This window comes from Aedes aegypti, chromosome 3 (genome assembly GCF_002204515.2).
Source record: "Aedes aegypti strain LVP_AGWG chromosome 3, AaegL5.0 Primary Assembly, whole genome shotgun sequence".
NCBI lineage: Eukaryota > Metazoa > Arthropoda > Insecta > Diptera > Culicidae > Aedes > Aedes aegypti.
In genome coordinates, this window is record NC_035109.1 from 289433906 (window position 1) to 289454953 (window position 21048).

General features: G+C 36.6%; 1 protein-coding gene across 1 annotated transcript; it reads left to right on the forward strand.

The window, feature by feature from the left end:
• The first annotated feature begins 18203 nt into the window (after nucleotides 1-18203).
• LOC5564475 (DNA ligase 1) lies at nucleotides 18204-19085 on the forward strand. The gene has a single exon (XM_001648769.1). The coding sequence runs from the start codon at nucleotides 18204-18206 to the stop codon at nucleotides 19083-19085; it is 882 nt and encodes a 293-aa protein (XP_001648819.1).
• Nucleotides 19086-21048: the final 1963 nt, after the last annotated feature.

Genomic DNA, 21048 nt, shown 5'->3' on the forward strand with positions numbered 1-21048 from the left:
TGAAACACTGGATAAGCTAAAAACCCAATGTGCTCCGAAAATAAGTTCGGACAACATTAAAGCAAAAATGAGTGCTCTAAAAAAAAGGGGCACTGTGGAAGAATTCTGCAAAGAGGTGGAGAAACTAACCCAACAGCTTGCAGCAACCTACATTGACGAAACTATACCTACTGACAAGGCTATGCAAATGGCTACTAAAAGTGGTATCGAATCTCTGATTAACGGAATAGACCATGCGGATTCGAAGCTGATTCTAAGAGCCGGTACATTCACTAAGATCAATGAAGCCATCCAAAAACTTCAGGAAAACTATTCTGAAGAAAGACAGAAATCCTCGATAGCACAAATGTTCTATACAAACAATAATCACAACCAACGTGGTCGTGGCCGTGGTGGATTCAACGGTGACAGAAGAAATTTTTCTTCTGGTCACAGATCATTTTCTCGTAATCATGATCAACCAAGATTTCAAAATGTCCAAGGCAATTATAGCCAAGGACACAGTTATGGCCAAGGACAAAATTTTAGAGGTCAAAACTTCAGAGGACAAAATTTTAGAGGCCAATGGAATAGAGGAAGAGGACGATACGAAACACGCTCTACCTATTTCATGCAGCCTATACCGCAGGCAATACAACCCGGTTTTCAACAATTGTCGCCGGTAGCCTACCAACAACCACAACCAATTAACCAGCAACCAGTGTATCAACAACAACAACAACAACAACCAGCACAAAACAACACTTTTTTAGGCACACAGTTTGGTCGACATTTACAGAGAATGCATCGACCTCCAATTACGTTATTTTAAAAATAGATTTATCGGAAACCCAGTGTACTTTTATTGTTGACACAGGATCTGATATATCTATCATTAAAAGTCGTAAAGTAAAATCGTCTCAAATTTACTACCCTGAAGAAAAATGCGTCATATCAGGTACAGGAGATGAAGGAATTCACTCTTTAGGAAGTACTTTCGTTAACATATTAGTTGAGGGTATACCTATTCAGCAGAAATTCCAAATAGTTTTAAATGATTTCCCTATTCCAACGGACGGAATCATTGGAAAAGATTTCTTGGCAAGATATAAGTGTAAAATTGACTACGAACCGTGGATGTTGTCATTTACTGTAGACAATCAGCTTATTTTGATACCTATTGAAGATAATTTCCAAAACAATTTCTTTTTACCTCCACGATGCGAAGTTACCCGTTACATACCAAATCAAAATTTACAAGAGGATATGGTGGTACACTCACAGGAAATTCAACCAGGAATTTTTTGTGGAAATACGATCATATCAGCTAAAGAACCAATATTAAAATTCATTAATACCACCGATAAAGCAGTTTATATTACTTACACAGATTTTAAACCTTATATGGAACCACTAAGTAACTTCCAAGTAGTACCACGCAAAACACACTCAACTGATGAAACCCCAAGGCGAAATAAAATTTTGAAAAACATTGATACTCAACACCTTACTCCACAAGCTAAACGAGAACTCGAAAAATTGATCATTCGATATGAAGATATTTTTAACCTAGAAGATGAGAAATTGTCAATCAATAATTTTTATACGCAGAACATCAGTCTTAACGATAATGTTCCTGTGTATATACCCAACTATAAAACTATTCATGCCCAAGGTGAAGAAATCGAAAGGCAAGTTCAGAAAATGTTAAAAGACGAAATTATAGAACCCTCAGTTTCGTCATATAATTCCCCGATTTTGCTGGTCCCGAAAAAGTCGGATAATTCAGAAAACAAATGGCGTCTAGTTGTTCATTTTAGGCAACTAAACAAGAAAATTATGCCAGACAAATTTCCGCTACCAAGAATTGAAAGTATACTAGACCAACTTGGTAGAGCAAAATATTTTAGCACACTGGATCTGATGTCAGGTTTTCATCAGATCCCCTTGGACAGTAATTCCAGGAAGTATACCGCATTTTCTACCAACTCTGGGCACTATCAGTTCAAACGATTACCTTTTGGATTAAATATTAGTCCAAATAGTTTTCAAAGGATGATGGCTATTGCCATGGCAGGTCTAACACCTGAGCGTGCATTTATCTATATAGATGATATTGTTATTATCGGATGTTCGTTGAAACATCATTTGTCAAATTTAGAATCAGTATTTGAACGAATGAGGAAATATAATTTAAAATGAAATTAATCCAAATGTAAATTTTTAAAAACCGAAGTGACTCATCTTGGTCATAAAATAACCGATCAGGGAATATTGCCCGACGACTCCAAATTTAAAGCCATTAGGGACTATCCAATTCCCAAAAATGTAGACGATGTGCGAAGATTCGTTGCTTTTTGCAATTATTATCGTAGATTTGTCGAAAACTTTGCTGACATAGCTTACCCATTAAACCAATTACTGAAGAAAAACGTTACTTTTACATGGACTGATAAATGTCAAAATGCATTCGATCTGTTGAGACAACAGCTGATGTCTCCAAGATTATTACAATACCCCGATTTTACCCAAAAATTTATACTAACGACAGACGCGTCAGACATAGGATGCGGAGCTGTCTTATCTCAAATTTCTGAAGCAGGAGAACGACCTATTGCGTTCGCAAGTAAGACGTTTATTCCAGCAGAAAGAAATAAACCGACCATACTAAAAGAACTAATCGCCATACATTGGGCCATAAATTATTTCGAAGCCTATTTGTATGGAAGACGATTCACAGTACGAACAGATCACAGACCTCTTGTGTATCTATTCGGAATCAAGAATCCAACCTCGAAATTGACTAGAATTCGTATCGATCTTGAAGGATACGACTACGATGTTGTATATATTAAAGGTAAGGAAAATGTAGCAGCGGACGCATTATCGCGAATAGCTACTACATCTGACGAATTAAAAATTTCTAATGTTATGATAGTTAATACTAGGTCTATGACCCGTAAGGCACAAAAATTAGTTAAAAATAATTTAAAAGATATTAGCATTGAAAATGAAAAAAAGGAGACTGATCACCTCTCTACATATGAAACTGAACGCCCTACGGAAACAAGAAAAATGATGAAGCTGTGCACAGCCGTAGTGGGCAATACATTGAAATTTATGATATTGAAGAAAAATTGCAAAACGATTGTTGCACAAGTGCATCAAGACGTTAGAAATGGAAGTCACGCATTCGAGTGTGCTCTTCCAGAAATCGAAAAAATTACAAAAAGACTAGGCGCGAAAAATTTAGCATTGCCGGCAAACGATTTTATTTTTACCATAGTACCATTAAATGTATTAAAAACTATAGCTAATAAAATATTAAAAACTTTAAAAATTATAATTTATAAAGAACCAATCTTTATAAATAACCCGGAAGAAATTCAAACATTACTAAGCAATCATCATAATACACCAGTTGGAGGACATGTAGGTCAATTCAGACTGTACCTAAGACTCCGAGAAAAATATAGATGGCGCGATATGAAAAGGTCTATTGCCCAATTCGTCCTGGCCTGCGAATTGTGCAAAAGAAATAAGATTATCAAGCATACGAAAGAACCAATGGTCATAACCACAACACCATCAAAAGCTTTCGAAGTAATATCAATAGACACAGTTGGTCCTTTACCCAAATCTAATAAAAATAACCGGTACTGCATTACGATTCAATGTGACCTTACAAAATATATATCCATAATTCCGATCCCTAATAAAGAAGCAAACACCATAGCTAGAGCATTAGTCGAAAATTTTATTCTGACTTTTGGCAATTTTCTCGAACTACGATCTGATCAAGGTACTGAATATAACAATGAAGTACTTGAACAGATTAGTAAGTTACTCCAAATTAAGCAAACCTTTTCAACACCATATCACCCTCAATCTATTGGTTCATTGGAGAGAAATCACAGATGCCTTAATGAGTATCTGCGATCGTTCACCAATGAGCATCAGTCTGATTGGGATGATTGGATCAAATATTATGAATTCTCATACAACACAACCCCGCACACAGATCATAATTTTACCCCATTTGAGTTGATATTTGGCAGAAAGGCTTCTCTCCCGCAAGACGTATTAGAAAATAGTAATGAACCCATTTATAACTTTGAATCATTCAGTAATGAATTAAAGTTTAAACTTGAAAAGTCACATGAAATAGTAAAACAAAAATTATTGGAGCATAAATACCGAAGAAAAAAAGAGTTTGATAATAACATAAATCCCATTAAAGTTGCAATTAACGACATGATTTTCTTAAAAAATGAAAATAGAAGAAAACTAGATTCCTTTTATCTTGGACCTTATAAAATAATAAAAATCAGTGAACCAAATTGCGAAATAGAACACATAATTTCAGGAAAATCAGTAAATGTACACAAAAATAGAATAATTAAGGCGTAAATAACTTTAACTAGAGTCCCACCGAGCCTAACCTCTCACAAAAAAAAAAAAAAAAATATGAAACTTAAAAAAATAAAATAACGAGGTAGATGAAAGTTCCCAGCTATATGCTGAGGAGTGCAAAATTCGGTTAGTGTAGAAATAAAGTTATTTAGTTAAGACAAAGTGTTAGAAACTTAAGGAAAACCAACATATTGTAAAGCTCAAACAAAGACATCTGGGAAGGCAAAACGCAAGAATGATTTCATTACACTTTCTATTTCATTACATCATTCTTTAAAAGGGGGGAGGTGTGCTATACACGCATCGACCCAAAAACATCCTTCCAGCATCTATCAGCCAAGCAATAAATACAACACAGAATGTTTTGTCACAAATTGACTAGGTCAGGTCAGCATGCGTAAGCAATTTGCATCAAGGCACTCGAGTGCGCTACATGTTATGCTGACTGCATGTTTACTCGTTGGTGGTCGTCCGTTTGGACGATGCGCTAGGCTCATATTTCAACCCAAATTGTTATTGCCAAATATTGTCACCGCCGACCCAGGCATCTTTGCCATTAGCATAAGATTGTATGATTGTATTATTTGTGTTAATGTATTACAGCAAGCCACTAAATAAAAGGAGCTGATGTTCCAATGATAGAACAGTCTTGTTCTGACTCTGAATCTATGCGTTTCAATGCACCTCTGGTGTATACCGAAACATCCCTCTAGCAACCTGGTAATCAGGTACTGCTAACTATTTAGGAATAGACTAAGATCAGTAACATATCGATGTGCAATACATAGTCCACGGACGGGCACTAACTTTCGACCCATTCATACGTTTTCGGCCTACTTTGTATGAAAATCTGAAAGTTGGCACAGATTTCTTGTGGGTCGAAAATTAGTGGTTTTCCCCTATTAAAAATTCTTGAAAAGTGAACCAAAACTTATTTCAAAATATACCTAAAATTTTGTGACAATCCCGTAAACATTCAAGTGGTTCTGATAAATACGAGTTTTACAAATTCTTTAAATTATTCCCTAGATTTACAATGAATCATGACACAAAATATCAATGGAAATTCGATCAAATTATTATCCAGGAATAAGGGAAGCAAAACAAAAAGTTTCTACAAAGCTCGTTCATGTATGTTCTGCATGAATGGATCAGTTTTATGTGTTTTTTTTTCATTTCCATAATAGAAATCATGAAAAATGGGAGAGGGAGGGATTAGATTCAGAATTATGAATGTAGCCCGGATAAAAAATACAATAGAAAAACAATATAACGTATTGTAACTGTACCATTCAATATATTGGAAATACAATACAGTATATGTAAAATGACAATACAATTACAGTACAATATATTGTTTTGAACAGTTCACTGTATGGTATATGAGATTTTTGCAATATAATGTATGGGTGGTTAAGTATCGTAACAATACAAATCTAAATATTTTCTCATACATACATTTTTAAAATACAATACGATATATTGTTCATGTATTGTCTTGATTAGCAATTTGTGTATTGTTGTACAATACAAAAACAATTCAACAAACTGTATTTCACTTAGTGGTGAAAAATATAGAATTTGTATTTTGTATGGATTGTCCCCCAACTTACCGGATATTCGTGCCAACAGTAGCAAAATAATTTTAACTTTATAGAAGTAAAGATATTTATCATGGTTGCATTCGTCGTTACAGCTAATGTCAAGTGACTTCTTAAAAACTACCTGTTTCTACGTTTTGAATATTTTTCACCCAACATTTTTTGCTTTCTAAACTTGTTTTGTTTACTTCTTTCAGCAAAGCTACGTAGAAAAAAGCAAGAGTTGTTTTACGCGAAAATAGGAATTTGACCAAAATTGTAAGGTATAAACCCATTTAAAAACAATACAGTGTTCTGTTACAATGTATTATATTGTTTTTGAATTGTATATCCAAACAAGAATAATGTTGCTTCGATATTCAATTACAATACGTTATATTGTACATTAATGGTTTATTCCATTGAATGAAATTGATCATGTTCCACTGTTTTCTTGGTATGCTTTCTAAAATTTTATCAATAACATACAACTAAATGCAGGAAAACGAGTATGACGGTGAACCTCATTGGCTGAGGCACCGAAATGTTCTAACAAATGTGATGTTAGTGCCAAAAATCAGCTCTAACATTAAAAATCGGGGAATCCCACTTCGGAGTGAAATTGATCACTTGTCAATGTGATTATTGTTAGTTTTGAAATAGGGTCCTAAAGCCCTGTCCCAATTTTAGTGCCAAACGCTAAAGTTTAGGCCAAAAACACATGTTTACTCAATTTTCTAATGTTTTCCGTTGGTTTGAGCCCAAAAAACATTTTTTTAGAAACTACCGAAAAGCTAAACATTACATATAATTTGCAATTGGATTAGATGGACAAATTGATGTGAAGATTTGCGAAAAAGTATTTATCGAGCAACGGACTCATGTTCCGTAACCGGTCGTTTGAGAACGTCGCGACCCATTGGAAGCCCACACAATAGAAACCTCAGCCAGCGCAGTTGCTGGCTAGTGTAGTGTGCTATTCCTATACCTAAAAAACAATGCGCTCTCGGGCTAGGCATTGGATATATATAGAAAGCGTTGTGTTTGGATGGGCATCTAATTCTTCCGAAAGAGGTGCACTTTGCGAAAGAGGACCACGTGATTATTGAGCTGAAATCGAATTCAGGTTAACTTCTGCGTTCATGAGTCCTCTCATGGCGTAGTGGTTAACGCGCCCCAACTAGAGATCGGGGAGTCGTGAGTTCGATTCTCACTGAGAAGACGTGTAACTTTTTCGCAAATCTTCACATCAATTTGTCCATCTAATCCAATTGCAAATTATATGTAATGTATAGCTTTTCGGTAGTTGTTAAACTTCCACTCGGCTGGTTGGCCGTAAAACCACGATTCATAATTAAAACAAGTATTTATCGAGCAACGGACTCATGTTCCGTAACCGGTCGTTTGAGAACGTCGCGACCCATTGGAAGCCCACACAATAGAAACCTCAGCCAGCGCAGTTGCTGGCTAGTGTAGTGTGCTATTCCTATACCTAAAAAACAATGCGCTCTCGGGCTAGGCATTGGATATATATAGAAAGCGTTGTGTTTGGATGGGCATCTAATTCTTCCGAAAGAGGTGCACTTTGCGAAAGAGGACCACGTGATTATTGAGCTGAAATCGAATTCAGGTTAACTTCTGCGTTCATGAGTCCTCTCATGGCGTAGTGGTTAACGCGCCCCAACTAGAGATCGGGGAGTCGTGAGTTCGATTCTCACTGAGAAGACGTGTAACTTTTTCGCAAATCTTCACATCAATTTGTCCATCTAATCCAATTGCAAATTATATGTAATGTTTAGCTTTTCGGTAGTTGTTAAACTTCCACTCGGCTGGTTGGCCGTAAAACCACGATTCATAATTAAAACAAGTATTTTTTTAGACTTTGTCACATCCTTTGGCTTAAACTCAAATTTTGGGTGTATTTTGTTTTCCGTGTCCCTTACGAAATGTCAGATAAGAACAACCCCAGTGGTCGAACTAAAACCCCTGTGGTGTTTTTGTCGACTAAGCGAACGTCAAACATGATCAAAAGTGTCAAGGTTTATGGACCAAATTTTTAAAATAAAGTTTAAACATGATATAGCCATTATTTGAGCGAGAAAAATTGCTAAAGTAGTTACAGTAACATACTTTTTCGTGTTATAAAATAAAAACAAGATTTCATTAAAAATTTTAGGACCCAATTGACTTTATAACTTAATTTGGGCCTCCTGAATTCAAATATGCTTGCCAAATTCTTAACGAGACAATATTTACGGGAATAATCAATAATTAAACTTCAAGAATACCGCAAAAAACGCCTTAATGTAGGCAATTTCCAAAGAAGTTCTCTACTTTGTAGCAAAAAATCAAATGTTTTAACAAAACGAGCAACTTTGTAAGAGTTTTGATCGTAAAATCTGCTTTGGAGATATATTTTTAGCATCCTCACAAACTTTCAGGTTTGAACCATGTCTAAATCCTGGTTTAGAACTAGAAGTTCATGGATGTCTATCAATTTCACACTAAACTTGATTTTGGAATTTTAAATTATTTTCATAATAATAAACATTCTGTGGCACAAAAAACTTCACTATACACAAGTATACATTATTTAAGGCAAACACCGTTCATTTACTATAGGTTACAATGAATTTGGTGCACTATAAGTAAGAAATAAAATCGCGTGACACGGTGATCAATTTCACCCTACTGATCAATTACACCCGAATTTACGGTACTGAAATTCATCTTGATTTAAAAAAAATAACTTTAACAATTTACTAAGTCATGAACCTCAGCTTCATGGTTAGATAATTATGTAAAAATTGGATTAGTTCTATTAAATTTTAGAAGAATATCATCGTGTACGTCGATCCGTGTTTATCTATTGAGAGCCATTCTCAAAACTGTTTTTTTCAATTAAATTTCAGGCAAGTTAAAACGGCTGGGGTTACATGAAATGTAAAATTTCGAAATAATGTAAAATTTTACTACAGAAACATTGTGCTAACTAATGAAACAAACTTTAAGGAACGAATAACCTGCTAACACTTATTGTCATCATGTTTAAAACTTAGTATTTCAATTTGCCCGACCCGTTTTAGCTTACTCCGGTGTACTTTATAGCAGAAAGAACTCATATTTACAGAAAAAATGTCGATTAATTCGATTAATCGAAAAATACTAATCGATTAATCGTTATCGATAATCGGCATTCATGAACTGTAATCGATTACCAACTAATCGATTAATTGAGATTTTGCGACAACCCTACATATGACGAGCCTAACCTCACTTATTTGACAGCTGCTGGTCCTGTTGTTTACGTTTCGGACTTAGTCGTTTTTTCCATCATTTTTTCATCTTCGCATTTCTATCACCAGCATGCTGATGGTGACGATTTTCCACGGTAGGAAGATAGAATAACACGATCCGTGGGTATCTGCAGTGGATTTGACCTCTCCTCGCAGCAAACTTTCACGAAATTAAGAATGATTCGAAAAAAGTACTAAGTCCAAACTGTAAACAACAGGACCAGTACCTGTCCAAATTGATGCGTGACGTCACAGTGCAGTGGAGTATAAGTGTCAAATCAAATTTTTCAACCATAATAAAACATTCTCGTTCGATTATCTTCATTTTTATGCCGTGCTGGTACCTAGGGGAACTGGGGGTAATATGCCTATAGGGGACAAAACGCGCCACCGTCGATTTGAACAAACGATATGTTTTAGAATCATTTTTTTCACCCTAGATCATAGAAAATGGATTAAAATGCTTTTACTTATATGTTTTCATGTGTTTTTCTCAACCAAATCGACAAAATTTTATAAAAACGTTTTTCGCTGTTTTCGTTGCAATTTTGTACGATTTTCAATGTCATATTTTAGGTCGATAAATAACCAAATTTCTGAAACTATTGCCGAGAGCCAGCTTGTGTACTGTAATAGTTTGTATTACGTGCAAAACATATGTTAAATTTACCCTCAAAAAGCTTATTGAAGGACCTAAACTTTAATCAACACTGGGGGCAAAACGCCCATCCCTATTTCATAACACCAAAACAGCCGTTTGAATTTAAATTCTACCAAACGTAATGCCACGTTGGAGTTACACAAAAATTGGAACCTTACAAATTCACATTTTTCGCATCAGCATGTATACTATTATTGAACAATAACATCTGAACAAACGCCCGGATGTATGCAACCCATATACAAGCATGATTGTGTGCGTTCGTTTACAGCAGTAATCCCCAAAGTGGGCGATTTCGCTCCCTTGGGGGCGATTTTCAGGCTCAAGGGGGCGAAAATTCGTAAAATAGATTTTGGGGGGCGAAAAATCCAGAAAGGGAGCGAAAAAGATAACAGGATAATAAATTCCAAAGTTAACTAGTTCCAGGACAATTTTACCTTAGATCACTTTAAAGTTATGATAGACAACACTTGATGATTGTCCAACACAAAATGTTAATGTTATGCATGCAGGTTTTTGAATATCGTGTTTAAGAATGATCGGTATTTGAGATTTTCACAAGTTCGGACAGATAAATCACAGATAAAAATTAAAACGCACGACATATTTTGGATGTACAAAACATGTATCTGAGTATTTTTTGAAATTTGTACTGCAAATGCCCAATATTCTACTTTGAGGGCAGAAAGATAATATTTTTTGTTATTGGCACTCCATTTTACCATTTCTTTTGGTATAAATCAAATTTAGATAAATTTAGCAGACAAAAATCGGCTTCCAACGAAAAAACCGCTTGATTTTAAGACGAAAAACACTATTTTTTTAAACAAATTTGAATAAATGTCAGAGATGCGTCGGATTTGATCCTTCAGAATGTCCATAAAAATCTGAAAAAATACTCTTTGATATATTGCATTGAAAAATAACTTCAAAAACATCTCCAAGAAAATATTTTTAAATGTACATGTAGTATGCGAGTCGAAGACATTTATCGGTGAAGACAAATTTTTGAATTACATATCAGGGAGGCGATTCCAGATAAATATTGGCCTAAAGGGGGCGAAAGTTGAAAAAGTTTGGGAATCATTGGTTTACAGCATGGCTAACGCCGAACTCAAGCGAAGCGTTTTATCCTGCAAAACAATACATACGCAGTTAAGCAAGCATTTTTTAAAAAATAATTTATAAACCCCAGAAAAGTTAAAATGGATAGCTGTTTCTACTAGTTGGTAGAAAACATGTTTGTCTATCCGACCATAATTAAAAAAGATCATAAAATAATGTTTTTCACATATAAAATCGCTGTTCTCCTTAACGTGGGCAAACTACCCCCAGTCCCCCTACCTGAGACGTACCTACCACTCGTGACTATATACTAAAGTGGTTCAAAAAATCGATTTGCTCCACACTGCTCACATTCACTTTCGATTTTAGATCAAATTCTGAGTGTCCTCCCAAAATTTGAGCTCATTTGGATGAAAACTGAGACTGCACAAGCCCTTTAAAGTTTGTATGGGAGTTACTATGAAAAGAGCAACCAATTCATTTAATCGGTCATAGTGTTTGCCCATGTGCTCTTGGGGATTAGAGCTACGTTTGTAATGTGAGATACATTCATCAGCTACAACTTTACCGAAGACCGTTTTCAAATCGGACGCCCCAGTAATGGTAAATGGTGCAAAAATGGTCAATGGAAAAGAAAACTCTCAGTTAATAACTGTGGAAGTGCTCATAAGAACACTAAGCTGAGAAGCAGGATCTGTCCCAGTAGGGACGTAACCCCAGGAAGAGGAAGAAGGTGTAAAATCAATTGAACAAACCTTTATCAATATCCCTTACCACTTCGGAAGCAAAACACAAGCTGAATTGAACATATGCTTCGTGGGGTAAATGGTATCTGCAAATATCTAATAGTTTTAAATTTCCACTGGATAAGGGTGCCATTATCAGTACAATTGATTCTGCAAACAACTTCAACTTACCTCCTGCTTATTTTTGCCATGAAATTTGAGTTCATCCCTCCCCACCAGCTTATGTAGATATGTACTCCACTTTCTATTACCGGTTCATGGCCAGCGCACATTTACATACAGATCGAAAGTTCATTTCCCCTTTGTGCAGCGAGCCCCTCGTGGATATTCCTCCCACACCCATTGAAGCTCATCGCTTTGAAAAACACAATTGTTTTTCACTCTCACACGTTCGATTGTACAACACCGTATGTATATAGTATGTGGAAAAGTTTTTCATTTCCACTCACTCACTATGCAGGCTCTGCATTCAATCGATAGCTTCAATTTATCCGAACAAAAACGTGGCTTCGCAAAACGACTGCTGGGCTGAACTTTGTAATTGAACCATTCACTCCACAGTTGCACAGTTGCTTTTAAATTGTGCAATCTACTGCTCGAAATTGCATTTGTTTAGCAGAACAAATGGATAAATTTGCACCCACGGTCCAATCAGCCTTGACATGGGCGTCGTCAGGATTTCTATGAATTCAAGTTTCATCAGAATCCTCTCGTGACTCTGATGAGACTCTTAAGAGAATTTTGATGGTAATTTTGTGAAGTTTCACAAGACATTCTAATGACGATCCTGATAGGGTTATCTGAATCTGAAGAAAATTTCAATCATTTTGTTTCTCATCAAAATCTTTTCAGAATTTTTATCTGAAATTTCCCATTATCATCAAAACGCTCACGCAAATTTTATCAGAATCCTCTCTGGATTCTCATCAGAACACTATCAGTATTGTCATCAGTCTTCTTATGAAAATCTTAAAAGGATTTACGTGATAATTTTGAGAGGTTACTGATGGAGATCCTGAGAGAATTATGATGAGAAAAACAAGAGAATTTTGGTGAAATGATCATCAACGACCCCTCCTTGCCCTCCTCTGACTCCGACCAATGAGCCCCAACGTCAAATGCTAAACCGGCACAGACGTAGGCTCAATAAGCTGAAATGGGAACCACTTTGTGCGCTGATTGAAATGTTCTCACTGATTGAGATTCATTAAAATCAGATGGAATAGGTACTCACTCCCTTTTTGCCAATCAGAGGCCTTTTAAAATCCCACTCCCCCGAATGCTCCATCATCGACAAGGCTAATCGAATGAATCCAATCAACCTGGATGATTTTCTCCCCTCACGATGATGATGGAGCCATGTTGGATGTCAAAAGCTTCCTTTCTCGAGATCCATTACATGCTTACTTTGGCAATAGTGTAGAAAGGGGAAAACGTTAGAGTGGGTCAAGAGTATCTTCTGAGGATTTTTAAACTTTCACTCCAAATATCATCGATTATATGTTTTTCAGTCTTCAGTTTTGCCCCAACACTAGTTTTGAACTCTTGTCTCTCTGATGGGGTAAAAGTTACTAAAAAATGGGTAAATAATTGGACACAAGTTTTCTCAGCAAAATTCAAGCCAATATGTTGAAAGTTCACCGTTTGGTATTTATTTCTTGTCTATTCCATTATAGTTTTTATGGAAATTATTCCACCAAGATCGAATTTTTGCCCCACCATACTCTACTCAGTACCGCACAGTAGGGCACAGATATGGGCTCCAGATTCATTGGTTTTGCTTTGATGTTCGATTTGCGAGCGAGGAACCATGTGGATTGCAAAATCGGAGCTCACTCAATGGCATGATGTGGTGCTGTTGCCGTAACTTGGTTGGGGATTTTCGGTTCGTTTCATCATATGTGACTCGATTGGCAAAAGGGGAAAGATAACCGAACAAGTCAACGTGTCAAGTCCAAGTTGTGTAACAACACGTAGGTCATCCGGATTGTCGATCTACAAGGTGGTTTACATCTTCGACCAATCAGTAGGTTGGGAAACGAATCATTTGTGCTTCCTTCCATGTGAGAAATGGTTGATGTTTAAAACTGCATCGAAATGAGTAATCAATTTGAGGGTTAGGACAATTTTTTAATGCGACAAATCAAAGCAGTCTCTGGCCCAGGCTCTTCGATTCAAGTGAGGAAACAAATGGTGCCGCCAATCGTGATCAGTTGTTCTGAATTTGGAGGATTTACACAGGAGACCTTGGACTCGATTAGCGGATTCAAGGTTTCCCTTCCTAGTTGCAAAGAAAGGAGACTGTCACGTTTTGCCGGAAACTCTTTGTGGCGACGAGTACCCCTCGGCGCGTGACGATCAATAGTTACCACACGGGTGACACTGATATCGAGAAGCAAGGCAACCCGTCGAAAGGGAGAATGTCAAAAAGGAATGATATAGATGATAAGCAGTTTTTTGATAGAATTGAAACGAAGAAATGATTGCATACATGAGTTTCTAATAATAATTAATTGGGAGCGAAGAATTTCTATCCTAAAGCTAAGTATGCAGTTCAGCTCAAGAAAAGTAAAAATTTCCGCTCAAGAAATGGTCAAGAAATTTTCTACAGTGAGCTCCATTTGAATTGACATTTCTTTTCAACAGCGTACTGCGATAAAAGAAAAATGCTTTTCTTGAGCATTTCTTGCAAGAAATTTCCCACGCATCGAGATAGGCGATTACTTTTCTGTTGAAGTGCATACTTCGCTTAAAGTAAAAATACTATTTACAATCGTGGTGAATTTATTGTAAACCTAGTAAATGGCGAACACGCAATTATTGTAAACACCCGACACAATATTTTTCATACTGTAAATAAAACATTGTTTCTTTCTTTTGATTCTAGAAATTCAAAAGATTAAATCAACAACAATTAAACATCAAATGCTCTGGGTCTATCGTCAGTTTTTCAGGCGAATCCTGACCTAATATCCCTCCCAACCTCCAACTCCGTAGCACTTATGAGGGCGTCGCTGAGTCGGTGGCCTCTCATTAAGTAAGTGCTACATCATCATTTCCTTTCCCTATCCTAAGTTACGGTAGAGATGGGCGTGGCCGGAAATAGCGATATTTATGGTTTTGGTATTCTTGTTTATGATTTGAACAAGGTATACTCCCCTGCCTTGTTCCTGAAAGTAGTCAGGATGAGATTATTAAAAAGAAACATGAATGTTGCTAGTATCCAATCTACGAAGTATACCGTAACTACGCTAACGCTATAAGTGTGTGTATATTTTTATTAATGCCGTTTGAAAGGGATTATTACCAATGTCTTATGTGGTGATGTTTTGCATAACTTCAATAATTCTGCTATAAACTTTCAGATAAACCTGTGCATTGTAGCGGTTATCCTCTTCAAGAAACTTCCACAAAGTAGCTTATTATTTTTAGTTGATATATTTAACAAATGTTTTCGATTAGCATATTTCCTGACAACAGGAAAAATGCTAAGCTTGTACCAATTTTAAAACCAGACAAAAATCCTGCAGAAGCCTCTAACAATCGTCCAATCGGTTTGCTTTCCGCCATGGACATTCGACCACTCATCAACTTTTACGTGTAACAAATTTGATCCGTTCCAACAAATCTGATGGCTATTCTACTGGTCTTGCTCCTCTAGACATAGAAAAAGCCTTCGACAGTGTTTGGCATGATGGTTTGATTGGAAAATTAAAAAAAAAAAACTTTAATTTTCCAACATACATTGTTAGAATAATCCAAAATACACTTCAGATTAATTATCAAAACTCCTGGTCTGAAAGACTTCCTGTAAGAGTTGGTGTTCCTTAAGGCAGCATTTTTGGACCAATATTATACAAAACTTTCACATCTGACTTTCCTGAGTTACCTCAGGGATGTCAAAAATCCTTGTTTGCGGATGACACAGGCCTCTCCGCCATAGGACGAAGACTGCGTGTCATCTGTAGTCGATTGCAAAAAAGTTTGAATATATTTTCTTCATACAGTAGAAGCTTGTTATAACGACATCGCAAGGGACCGTCGTAATAGAGAAATGTCGTTATAGAGAATAGTGGTAACATTAAAATCTTTTCCAAGGGACCGAAAAATATCTTCAAGTAGACATGTTGTCACGATGAGAGGGGTTTCAATAAATTGGTCAGATGAATTCAAGTATCTAGGGCTCAAGCTAGGTAAGAATTTAACTTTCAAAAATCACATTGAGGGAATTCAAGCGCATGTAACATATATATATAAAATGTCTTTATCTACTTATTAATAGAAAATCAAAACTTTGTTCTAAAAACACGCTTTTGATCTTCTATCAAATTTTCAGGCCAGCCGTGTTGTATGCCTTACAAATATGGACTAGCTGTTGTAATATCAGGAAGAAAGCTCTTCAGAGGATTCAAAATAAAATTTTAAAAATTATTCTGAAGCTGCCTGTAACAATTCTGAACTACTGCATCATATCCAATGTAATTTGTTGATATGGGAATGTCCATTTCCTTTCTAAAATTTAGGTACATTTTTCATGCTACAGATCCACTCTCTTCCATCGAAAAGCCATCCGACCGTTATCATGATGGGTCTACAATGTCCCCTTAAAACTGTCACATCCCAAATCCAATAAGCAAACCGCACTTCTCCCACACATCATCAAAATTATTTATTTACGGCCCCAGTCGGGGGTAAATCCATCACAAAATGACACAACGGGGAACAATTTGGCCAAACTGGGCCCCGCCCGCAACATCATCAGTCAGTCAGTCATTCAGCTTCAGCCAGCCAGCGAGCCTCAGTCAGCTAGTCAGTCAGAAGCGTGTACCGTAGTTTGAGGTGTGTTTGATCAGTGGTGTAGAGTTGATCACTTCTTCTCTTTTTTATTTTCGACTTTTGCTACAAAGGTCATTAGCCAAATACTTCAGTTTACCGTAGCGTAGCTGTAGTATATATAATTGGTAATGCGTCCGTGTACAGAATGGAAATTGTGGGTTCAAGTCCCGCCGGCTACATAATCTTTTAGCACAATGTTACCACAATTACACTTAATTTGGCAAACATATCTCTGACTGCCGATATTGTTGATCACTTCTTAATACATGTGCATTCACAGTATGTATGTTTATTTACTTGGCATTACGTCCTCACTGGTACAGAGCCTGCTTCTCAGCTTAGTGTTCTTATGAGCACTTCCACAGTTACTAATTGAGAGCTTTCTTTGCCAAAGTTGCCATTTTCGCATTCGTATATCGTGTGGCAGATACGATGATTCTCTATGCCAGGGAAGTCAAGAAAATTTCTTTTACGAAAAGATCCTGGACCGACCGGGAATCGAACCTAAATACCTCCATCATGGCTTTGCTTTTTAGCTGCGAACTCTAACCACTTGGCTAAGGAAGGCCTCATCAGTACCCACAAGTTTAAAAAAATGTTACCTAATTTTAAATGCGTTCAATCCGATCTTTTAGAAGGCAATTGCTCAAAAGTTATAATTTTCCCCTTATTTCACGGTACGTCACTCAACAGCGAATGTCCTCGGCATTGATCCCCTTGGGGGGGAAATCCCCCCTCTATCATTTGAGTGTGTTTGTACGGATGAAAATCACTTTTCAAATGGTTGACGACGGTGGTTGGGCAGATGGGATGCTTGTCAGCTTTTTTTATCTGTATTATAACCAATGGGAGTATTAAATTATTTGTAATGGGTTTTTAATGGCGCCACCGAGCGACTGGCAGGATAAAACCAAACCATCTGCTTGGAGTGGTGACCATTTCGCAGGTGGAAGCATCTGCTTTTGGGTTTCGTTATGCTGATTGTCTTCCTTCGATGTTATCGGGTGGTGCCGAATGGTGATGATGATGACATGATGCGTTTACTTTCTTCTAGGTGTTACGTCCCCGCTGGGACAGAGCCTGTTTGCATTTACATATTACTTGACAGGAACAATGTTGTTCTATTCTCTGAAATTTCATGAACATTTTCGCTACGAAAAACTCCTGGCAGAACTTCCAAAAAATGGAACCCAGACAACTTCATCATGACTTCCAACATAATCTTATCATTCTAATGATGGTCACCTTTCGTATTTTTTTAAGAATCAATTTTCCATAAATGATAAGTATATCTATTTATGTCATTAACAAGATTAAGTTGATACACGGTTGCCAAATTTTATTACTCTAATTGTTTGGACAGCAAAACAAAAATTCTACCTACAAATTATCCTCTGTAAGCTTTATTGCTGTCGTTTTGATATAAATAACGCTAGTACAAAATATGTTTTTAATTGATAGGTATGAATAACAGTTCGTTTCTAGCAATGGACAAATTCAGATACATTCTAAATTGTATACCTATCTTGAAAGGCTTGGATATAAAAGACGAACGTTCCATCTCTTTAGCTACCAGACTTATAAAAGTGTTTGAAGTGAGAATAAGTGAATTACAATTCAAGTGATTATGGATTCCGGGCTAGCTCATCGTGTTCGAAAATCTCGAACGGCGGAAGTGTGCCGTCTCTGCCTGAAGAAGCGCAACCTTGTGGACATCAACGAAAACCAGTATTTGCGGATGCAGCTGTTGGAGTGTTTTCCCCACTGTACACCGGACGACAGCGAATTGCCGCAATTTGTATGCGGAGAGTGTTACCAACTGATCGACATCACGTACCAGTTTTCCGTAAGGACTCGTCGAACGGAGGTTTTACTGCGAACCTACGTCCATATGGGAGGAGATTTCCCCGTGCCGGAAACCCTCGAAGCCGAATATCGCCGCAATTCGAAACGATCGGCATCACCGGAGAAGGAAGAGGAGGAACAACAACCACAAAAGAAGAGACGATCATCGGAAGAATCATCGACCAGCACGGAAAGCAAGGAAAGGAAGTCATCGAAGCATAAGGACAGGAAGGAATCTTCTACGGAAAAGAAAGATTCTTCGAAGGATAAGGACGGGAAGAAGTCTACGAAGGATAACGACAGAAAAGAGTCTTCCAAGGATAATAACAAGAAGGGCTCTTCCATGGATAAATACAGGAAGGAACGGAAGTCTTCGCACCGGAAGGAGAGCACCGACAAAAACAGTAAGCGATCCAGGAAGACATCGACAGATCGTCAAAAGGAGCAGTACCACAGATCGGACGAATACCTATTTGGCGAAGTGGTGGAGTTAGATCCGGTCGAGAAGCGAAACGACTCATTTGAAGATGCCAACAAGGATGTGCCTGACCGAGTGGAAAGCATTGCGAGTAATTTGCCGGGATTGGCTTTGAAGATGTCTTACAATGAAATGTTGAATGTGTTAAAAACTATTGAAAACATGCAAAATAATCAGTCAGTTTAAATATTGAATATAAATAAAGAATAAACATAAAAAAACAACAAAGTTTTTTTCTTTCAATTAAACTTAAGGTTCAATCAGTGAAAAAAAGGAGGATCGGGTTTGAACTTTATTTTTTTTCGGGCTTATTCAATGGCTTCAAAACTATCTAGTGCGAGCCGTTTTTGGAATTGAAGAGGGTTTAGGTCAGGTTTGATTAGTTTTGTGCAGTAAGAAAGCTTCCTTTTAAATTTCTTAATTCACATGTTTTCACAAAGTTTCGAGATTTCATAAACAAAATTGTTGGGTTCGGGTCGGGATTGAACAAATGTTTTATTTTCGAATCCAAGTTTGGTATTGAATTATTGTTTGAGGTGCAAGCTTGAAAAACATAAATCAAGTTGGTTACGGGTCGGGTTCGGGTTTATTAAATGTAAAATCCAATCATTACTTACATTTCCTGATAGTCAAAATAACTTTTTCTTGAATACCAGCACTTCATTCCAAAACGAAAATTGCGCAGATGTACATAATTCAGAAACGGTTGAAATTTCGCACATGTATTAATGTCTGAAAAATATGACTTTATTTTCGTGAACTACGTTGTTTTTCTGTTTAAAATTGCATTACTCAAAAACGTTACATATGTTAAAAATTATGTCGATTACTGTCAAGTACAAGGGAAATTGAAAATAAAAACACTGTGATAGTAAATTGAATATAAGGTCAATTTTCTCAAAATCGTTCAAGGTTGACTGTAAAGCCTAGAAACTAAGATCTTTTGATAATCAATTTTCAAGTTGTTTATTGGAATACCTATAAGTATATATTTAATACCATTTAAATCCACTAGAGTTTGTATCGTTTGACACATACGCGTATTTCGACCTCAAAAAGGCCATCTTCTGGATCGTGTACTAGATTTTTTGTTGATTTATTCGATATCCAAAACAAGAGGAATAGAAAATTGCCATCGAATTATGGTTTAATATTTTTCCAGTTTTGCCATTTCAGGTTTTTGCAATACTTTGAACCAAATATCATTTTTTAATATTTGGCTCATTTTAAATATGTTTGCAGTTTCCAAGTTTGTACTGTGTTGATTATCGCCAAGACTTTAGCTTTCTAAAGGAGAAAAAACCCAAAGGTTAACATTTTGAGAAAGTTTACTGAATTTGATATGCAGCGTAAAACAACGTTACTTATTGACCTTGAGTTATTGCAATTTCAGAGAAAACTTTCCGTTTTACGGTTCAACGGAAAGCTACCGCAGCTGTCACATCACTGATTTGCAGTGGTAAATCATCAGTAGGCTTCATACCTTGGATACCGTCTTGATGATTGTTGTTTGTTGGTGTTTTTCAAAGCGCTTTCTCTTCCAATTAAGGTACCCCGGGGCAAGTGAGAATCTGGGGTAAGAGGGACGTTTCGTCATAGCTCACTTAGGAAAAGTTTTTCATGGGGGTATTCTTCTAGAAAGTTGAAGATACAATGACAAGGAATGTATTAAGTACAAAACATATTGTTATTTTTATTACCATGGGGTTCATGTAACAGTTGTCAATTCAGCGCCATTTTCAACTTGCATGATAATTTGCGACACGTTTCACGTCTTGCATTGACTCGCAAAACATAAATGTGTTATAAATCGAATTTCCATCAGCAAGCTACAACTTCAATTATTATTACATGCTGCTTACGATAAACCAGTTTTTTGTTTTCATTTCATATGAAATTTTCGATGGTCTAACATACCCTAAAATATCTTTGTAAGCGGGGTAAGTGGGAACTATCAAAACAAAAACCAGAATCAAAACTTTTCGTAGACGTTTCATACATTTTCTTAGAGAGTAGCACTAAAACATTCAAACAAATATTTTTTTATCAAAAAAGATAAATTTTATCAATCCTTTTATTGTAATGGTTGACTTACTGTTGTGGATTGACGCATGATACTGGATGTGTCCCACTTGCCCCGTTTAGCGAG

Bases quoted from the DNA above. Each gene is read 5' to 3' on its own strand.
- LOC5564475 (XM_001648769.1), top strand. From the start codon at position 18,204: ATGGATTCCGGGCTAGCTCATCGTGTTCGAAAATCTCGAACGGCGGAA.